The sequence below is a fragment of the Malus domestica genome, chromosome 11 (assembly GCF_042453785.1).
Source record: "Malus domestica chromosome 11, GDT2T_hap1".
In the NCBI taxonomy this organism is placed as follows: domain Eukaryota; kingdom Viridiplantae; phylum Streptophyta; class Magnoliopsida; order Rosales; family Rosaceae; genus Malus; species Malus domestica.
In genome coordinates this window covers 6,853,468-6,861,032 of record NC_091671.1, presented here as the reverse complement: position 1 = coordinate 6,861,032, position 7,565 = coordinate 6,853,468, and the positions used below count along the sequence as shown (strand labels likewise).

Below are 7,565 nucleotides of genomic sequence, written 5' to 3'. Positions count from 1 at the left end.
AAAGTAAATTTTGTTTGGAAGTGCATTTTAACTTTTCTATTAAGTGTCAAATGAGCCCTTGATCGCATGTGACTAAGGTGAAATAAATCAAAATTAAGTCTGACAAAATTAGTTGACAGACATTACTTCCTCTTACCGTCAGTTGAAATAAAACAAGAAAATGCACAAAATTAATTAATTTGCAGTTGCCTGTTACCACAAATTAATTTTTTTTTTTTTGGTCAAACAATAGATTTTATTGGATTAGATGTTAAATTATTGTTAGAATTCAAACTCATACCGTCATACAAGAGTTCCAATTTTTTTTTAACACTGTTGAGGATCATAGCAGCACTTCGTTTTGATTTGTAAACAAACTATATATTTTATCTTTGTCTTGGGTTACAGTATAATGTTTAACGATTGAATTTGTAAGACGGTTTAACAATTTTTTCAGACGTACTATTCTTGCCAGATCCTCAAGTATTATGGCTTCTACTTTTCTACTTTTCTACTTTCCCTTTTTTGTGTTTTTCCTCCGTGTAGTAGGCTGATTACTTGAAACTATGATATTGATGACACTACGATCTACAAATGAATGTTTCTTATAACTATCCATATATAGTAAGCAAAGTTTGACTTCATTGATTCTTGAGAGTTTTAATGAAAAGGGCTTGGATCCAAAATATTTTAACCAAAAATCATCCTATAATTTTCTTTAACCAAAAGCACCTCAAAATTAACCATAAGGACAGGGCTTTCAAATTCTACATGGGCTGGATTACAGAGCTCAACATGGATAAAATTAATTCCAAAAGTACCCCTAATAGTAAAATTAATTTGCAATTGCCTGTTACCACAAATTAATTTTTTTTTTGTCAAACAATAGATTTTATTGGATTAGATGTTAGATCACTGTTAAAGTTTAAACTCACACCGTCATGCAAGAGTTTAACTTTTTTCTACCACTATAATAAAAGACCACTTGCTGTTACCAAAAATTAATTTGACTTTCACATTTTTAACATGAAATACAAGGAAACAATTCTTGCAAGTATTAGTTTTCACTTGCGTGGACAATTAACAACCGTTGATTACTCTGCAATTTGCATTAATCTGCAATTCTATGAACCTGCTCATGTCCATGGCTCCTGTAGCTGTCACAATTCTTCTCCCTGCAGCTCTTTTGATGGAGGAGGATGTAGTTGCAGGATTTGGATCCGCTCCAAACCTTAATATCCGGAACCTAAGAATCAATTCATCTGGGCTGCACAAATTCAATCCACCTGTCTTTATTAACTCATTTTCCAAACCCACCACACAACCAATGGCTTTGATTTCTTTTACACATCAATTACGACCCAACTGATTTGATCCCTAAGCTTCGAACACTAAGGTCCGAAGCAAATCCAAATCCGTAGTTGCAATATTGCAAGAGATGACGTGTCAATCGTCTGGTACCTGGTGTTAAATTCTGCTCACATATTTTGAAAATTTGACCAACTTCTTGGTAACAAAACTCACCAGTGCCTTGACAATCTAGGTAAATTAGCAGACTAAACTTAATTATGCAACCCACAAATCAATTAAAAAACCAAGGAGAAACAACATTGTTTTACCTAACGGAATTGATTCGAAAACTCCTAGACTACAGATTTCCTAACTAATTGTCACAGAGAAAGCAAGAAAAACCTCAAACAGAGAAGTATTGAGAAATCCCTCCACATGGATTTTTAAACAGTAGTTCGAGTCATCAAAAGAGTATGCTGGTGATGACGTTGTGTGAACACTCAAACTTCAGGCTTGGTTTCGCCTTCATCGTCTTCTTCTATCTTGGGAGCCAAGTAGAACCTAATGTAGCCCATCTCTGCAATCTTGTACTCAACCACGACTGGAAGTTCAGAAGACAAGCTGATTGTGACTGTATTCGACAATGTGGTTGCCTTTGTGAACGAGTTCATGTACCTCAGAGCGAATGTCAACGACACTGGCTCGCTCATGTTTATGACCGTTGCTTCTTCAGGCTGCAATTCACAAAAATCAGAGGCAAAAATACACGAAGTTAGACATTGCACTAAAATACCGAAAGTCATGCAGCTAGCCAATTAATCTGTTTGAAAGGACGATATACCTTGTCAACAGTAGTGTTCTGCCGACAGACAATGTTAGCAGTGCCTATATCCCCTCTTGTGGAGAACTTCACACCTTCCTTGGTCACAGATATCACAACTGCAAGCAATATCGAACCATTACAAACACACCAAATTTAGATAACCATGAATCCTCTCGAGAGATCAGAAAAAATAGTACCTGTATCACCAATGCCGCTGAGGTCCTTACATATCCTAGCAAACTCAGCCGAGGGCATTGTCACAATTGACTGGTATTCTGCCTCCGGAATTCCTAGGTGCTCGCTATCAATATCCATCAGCTTCATCTCAAAATCAGAAATTTTATCTTGTGCTGTGATCCATCACCCAAAATCAAAACGATGAACAAATACATGAAACAAAAATCTAAAATTGGAGCATGGTAATAAACTATCACAAAACCAAAATCTTGTTTGCAAAACTTCCAATTAACGATTACAACTACCGGATACAATGTCTCCTAATGATTTATTAAGCTTTCAGTAAAATTTTCATCACTTAGAATTCAATTTCTCCAAATATGAGTGTATATATATTTCCATACAAGTAAAGAATAACAGCCTCTATCGTAGAACATCGATGAGGTACGAATTAATCAACATTGGCAAACACGGAATTAACAGAATTTACTTAAGTGTAATCCAAACATTAGCAGGTTAACCAAATAAGAGTGAAGCTGACAATTAAATCCAGTATAAATTTCAAGATTCATGAAAAGAAATTTAAAAAAAAAAATTGTTTCTGTCTGCTTTCTTACAATTTCTTGCATATAAGAGAAGCAATTTACATAAAGAATAAAGAAAGAAAATTAACAGCCAATAATTAAAGTTGATAGCAAAAAAAAATCCCAAATTAATTAACCCCAAATGACTCAAATCAATTGGGGAAAAAACCCCAAATACAAAAATGGGGGAAGAGGAAGAAGGAACATACTGGGGCTTTCGAACATGAAGGTGACCGTGTCACTGCCATCGTCAGCCTTGATGGTGATGATGTCATCATTTCCGGCGCACCTGAGCATCTTGGACATGTTGCCGAGGTTCATGCCCATGGACATGTTGCGGTCGCAGCGGTAGTGCTCGAAGCCCTCGGATCTGAGGAGGAGGGCGACGAGCGCCACGTGGCTGGAGTCCATGGCCTGGAGGGAGAAGCCGGAGGAGGAGCAGTCGAAGTTGGCGTCGTTCACCAGGTCCTTGATGGACTCCAGCACCTTCTTCAGCAGCGACCCCTGAACCAGTCGGAGCTCCAACATCGTTTCCGGGTCGTCGGAAGAAGCGTTCTGGTTGTTTGATTTGGGCAATCTAGGTTTTTTTGGGCGGGGAGATTTTGAGGGTTTGAGTGAGGGAGTGGGGGTTAGGGTTTATATAGTGGGGGAAAATGGGAAGGCGTGTTTGGGAATTTCGGGTTCGATTGGCGGGATTTGATGGATTCGTGTTCCCGCGCAGGACTTTGAAGGGGAAGGATTGCCCGCTGGGAGGGTACAATATAATTATTCATGCACCTTCAGTTGTTTGGGTTGATTTCTGACGAGAAGAAAACTGAAGGCCCATGGCCCATAAAGAAAAAACACTGCACCATCAGGCCCATTTTTAAATTCAGAAATCACCCAAAAAAAAAAAACTTAAAAGTCTTAAGATGAACAGGTGTATTTGAGAGACTTTAATTGATTTGTAAAAATTTTATATAAATTTTTTATTCAATTTTTTTGAAATTTTATGGGGATATGTGAGATTTGTGAATGCTTAAAATACACTACGAAATATTTCGACTTCCCTCTAATTCCTTAATTTTCTCAAATTCTTTAAAATCAATTTATAATTAATACACATGAAATATTATAAACGTCTTTAAAATCCTAATTGAATACATTTGGATTTCTAAAGATTTTAATAAATTATCTTAAAATTTTAATTAAATACACATTAAATTTTATAGAATTACTTAAAATTCTGATTAAATACCTCTAAATTCATTAAAATAATTAAAATCCCTAATAATCCCAATTCAAAACACCCAAGAATAAAATAGCAAATGAGTGACAAAAAAGAAACAGTTGCAAATTTGCAATTGCAAAAAGTTTGCTTCTTCCAAGTTCCCTTCCTTCTAATTACTCATTAACCACCTTGTTTTTATCACCTTAATCCCCTAATTCCTCAAAATCCTTGCTTTTGAAGCTTTCGTTTTGCGCCTTCCAATGGCTGATCTCAGCCCCAGGTCTGAGATCTCCTTCTTGCAAACTTTCCTCTGCAGTGCTTTCGCTGCCTGCTTCGCTGAGGTAATCAATGATCCTTCTACTGTTTGTGTTAGTGCCTCTGTAAATTTCAGCTGACATGTTAGTTTTTTACTTCTTAGTTTTGAAATTTGGTTTACTGGGTCGGGGATTTGGATCATCATTTAGGTTTAATTTCTGTGTTTTAGCGCAATTAGTGCGATTTCTTACTTGGGTTTTGTGAGTTTTGATTGAGATCAATGCTAAATTTGGTCTCCAATTTTGTGGGAATGTATGTGGAAATATGAAGTTAAAATTTGAGGGTAGCTGCTGTTCTTTTGTACTTGACATTTAGTCCTGGTATGATGGTTCCGGGAATTGCATAATGTGGCTTAATGTGAACAAACTGATACACTAGGATCGAAAAATGTTATGCTAGAATCGGATCGGTTTAATTAATTTTATCTTGGTGGTTAAGACTTTGTTGAACAATTTAAGCACTTTTAAGTACGATTTAAGCACTTTCAGGTGTGTGCATAAAAATCAAAGCTTGGTGTATAACGGTGTCTGCATGAATATTGTGCAGTTTTGTACCATACCTTTAGACACTGCTAAAGTCAGGCTCCAGCTACAAAAGAAAGCAGTCCCGGGGGATGGAGCTGGCACACCAAAGTATAGGGGCCTATTGGGTACTATGGCTACAATCGCTAGGGAAGAAGGCTTAGCAGCACTTTGGAATGGCATAATTCCAGGATTACAGCGCCAATGTGTTTACGGAGGTTTGAGAATTGGATTATATGATCCTGTGAGTTCCAAATATGTTTTCTTTCACAAATACAATCACGAATTACTTGTTTGATGCTTTATTTGTGACACGTTCTGCATATCCATAAACTGAATGTTGAAACAGGTCAAAATTTTCCTTGTTGGCAGTGCTTTTATTGGAGATTTTCCTCTATTCCACAAAATACTTGCAGCTTTATTGACTGGTTGGTGTACTTGGAAACTAAATTTCATGTAACTTGTGCTGTTCATTAACATATCTGAAGTTGCCGGAACTATTGCTGTTATCTTCCCTGCCTTTTGATCTGAAAAAAGTTAATTTAACTGCATACTCTTTCGCTTACTTCTGTGTTAACAGGTGCTCTGGCAATCATAGTGGCTAATCCAACCGACCTTGTGAAGGTTCGACTTCAAGCTGAAGGAAAATTACCAGCTGGAGTTCCTAAGCGATATACTGGATCCTTAGATGCTTATTCCACTATAGTGAGACAGGTTATTTTCTTAACGTAGAACATTGTTTTTCTTCATCCTGTTTTCTTAAATACATATCAGCTCATTTGTTTTTCTTTTTTTGTTTAATATTTGTCTAACATTTAGGAAGGATTAGGGGCCCTCTGGACTGGGCTGGGGCCAAATGTAGCACGGAATGCTATTATAAATGCTGCTGAACTAGCCAGTTATGATCAAGTGAAGGAGGTAATCTCATAACATTCCTTCTCATGAATGCAGTTATATTTATGAATTTCAAGTTAATCTAACCTGCCATATCTAGGATAATAATCCCAATGATTCTTGATTCTTCATACTTATGCAGACAATTTTGAAAATTCCAGGGTCCACAGACAATATTTTAACTCATCTCCTAGCTGGTCTGGGTGCCGGCTTCTTTGCAGTTTCTATTGGCTCTCCTGTTGACGTGGTATGCACTCTGCAACTAATTAGTTGTGATATTAAGTTTTGTGGGTTTTTAGGATTGAATGCTACCGGCAGAGATGTAAGAAACGGTTGCAACAAATGGAAACTACAACAGAACTGTAAAAATAAAACAAAATTTAAAGAAAAGTAATCAAATGATATATCTCTCTCTCTCTACGGAAAAACAGAATTGATAAGCGCATGCTATATGTGTTCTCGAGTTTTAAGTCATCACTGAATGTTGGCTTTGCGATGGAAGCATGACCTGCATTACATAGGCTGTAACCACGGTTTGTTAGTGAAAGATTGTGATGACATTTTCTTATTGTACGAAACAATTTTATATAGTTTTTTAGTGGATGAGCTAGTAAGGTAATGTTGGCTTGGACGCCTTCCTTGTTATGTTCCAGGTGAAATCTCGAATGATGGGAGATTCAACTTACAAAAACACCTTTGATTGCTTTGTCAAAACTTTGAAGTACGAGGTATGCTTTTTCAGTTTTAATCCATAAGTGCACTCTGATTCTTCAAGTCATTGGACTCATAACCCTTCAAAGTTTTTGAAACCAACAAGGCTAAATTTCCAAATGGATTTTTGTCACCAGCTTCCTCAAATGTTTTGTAACTCATGACGTACTGCAGGGATTTTTGGCCTTCTATAAAGGGTTCCTCCCAAACTTCGGTCGGCTAGGATCTTGGAATGTGGTTATGTTTCTAATGCTAGAGCAAGTAAGATTGAATTGATAGGGTCTCATTTGCATAGGTGTTTCATGTTCAAATCTGCTAACTTGTCCATTGTAATGATGCCCTTTTGCTCCTGTATGATCTCCATGGCAGGCGAAGAACGTTTTCCGGGTATGAATATGCTCGTCTGATTTCAGTCACCACAAAGCTCGAAGACACAGCTTTTGCTTTGGAATGGCCCTCTTCGATTGTTAAAGATTCATTTTTCCCCCCAAATTTCTTCTAGGCATAAAATCCTTATATTTTTGTATGATTGGAGAGTTCGAAAGGGAGAGTCATATCATTGTACCCTTCTTCCTTCGGCTATACTGGACAATTATATAAAAGGCGATCTCAAGCTAATAAGGCTCCCCACTTTGCGAGTGTCGGAGGAGGAATATCTATTGTACGCAGTCTTACCCTTGTTTTGCAAAAAGGTATCCACGACTTGAACCCGAAAAGGTCACTAAAATATTATTATTATTTCCGCATTGCCATTTGAAATTTAATATACCAAATAACTATTTTTCTTGTGGCATCAGCTAAGTAGGGATGATGTTGATTGCACTGCCTAAAACGTTTTACATGATTTGAGTAATCCTAAAGACCTTTTAAATAACATTTTAGTGGAAGTGAATGATATGAATTGTGTATAAGCAATTCTCTTTGGACAAAAATTTGTATCCACAAACTGAGTCAGGAGTGTAAGTTGAATCAGAAATTTCCGATTCCACCCAAATTTTTTTTTTTTTTTCAACTTTGAAACACTTGAATCTAATATGACATCCGAAAAGTTAAAAGGAATA

General features: G+C 36.8%; 2 protein-coding genes across 3 annotated transcripts; one reads left to right on the top strand and one right to left on the bottom strand.

Annotated features, from left to right (window-relative positions):
* Positions 1–1,545: 1,545 nt before the first annotated feature.
* LOC103447453 (proliferating cell nuclear antigen-like) lies at positions 1,546–3,602 on the bottom strand. The gene is made up of 4 exons (XM_008386649.4): positions 3,063–3,602; positions 2,290–2,442; positions 2,111–2,208; positions 1,546–2,003 (listed from the first exon to the last, which is right to left on the bottom strand). The coding sequence occupies exons 1-4, from the start codon at positions 3,379–3,381 to the stop codon at positions 1,770–1,772; spliced, it is 804 nt and encodes a 267-aa protein (XP_008384871.1). The 5' UTR covers positions 3,382–3,602; the 3' UTR covers positions 1,546–1,769.
* A 564-nt stretch (positions 3,603–4,166) lies between these two features.
* LOC103429900 (mitochondrial uncoupling protein 2-like) lies at positions 4,167–7,140 on the top strand. 2 transcript variants are annotated; one of them, XR_011572870.1, is made up of 9 exons: positions 4,167–4,404; positions 4,925–5,143; positions 5,249–5,327; positions 5,480–5,613; positions 5,719–5,817; positions 5,936–6,040; positions 6,315–6,521; positions 6,679–6,765; positions 6,874–7,140. XR_011572870.1 is itself a non-coding variant. In XM_008368027.4 (9 exons), exons 1-9 carry the CDS (start codon positions 4,324–4,326, stop codon positions 6,895–6,897), a joined length of 903 nt encoding a protein of 300 aa, XP_008366249.2. In that variant the 5' UTR covers positions 4,167–4,323; the 3' UTR covers positions 6,898–7,140. The 2 variants fall into 2 exon arrangements, 1 of the variants encoding a protein (XP_008366249.2); XM_008368027.4 differs by having other exon boundaries at positions 6,447–6,521.
* Positions 7,141–7,565: the final 425 nt, after the last annotated feature.

What these genes read in the sequence shown, in the direction of transcription:
- LOC103447453 (XM_008386649.4), bottom strand. Translation starts at nt 3,381, where the DNA reads ATGTTGGAGCTCCGACTGGTTCAGGGGTCGCTGCTGAAGAAGGTGCTG. An exon ending in CTTCATGTTCGAAAGCCCCA is followed by an intron (nt 2,443 to 3,062) that starts GTATGTTCCTTC and finishes GATGGATCACAG; the next exon opens with CACAAGATAAAATTTCTGAT. An exon ending in CAGCGGCATTGGTGATACAG is followed by an intron (nt 2,209 to 2,289) that starts GTACTATTTTTT and finishes TATTGCTTGCAG; the next exon opens with TTGTGATATCTGTGACCAAG.
- LOC103429900 (XM_008368027.4), top strand. Translation starts at nt 4,324, where the DNA reads ATGGCTGATCTCAGCCCCAGGTCTGAGATCTCCTTCTTGCAAACTTTC. An exon ending in ATTCCACTATAGTGAGACAG is followed by an intron (nt 5,614 to 5,718) that starts GTTATTTTCTTA and finishes TCTAACATTTAG; the next exon opens with GAAGGATTAGGGGCCCTCTG. An exon ending in TGTTTCTAATGCTAGAGCAA is followed by an intron (nt 6,766 to 6,873) that starts GTAAGATTGAAT and finishes TCTCCATGGCAG; the next exon opens with GCGAAGAACGTTTTCCGGGT.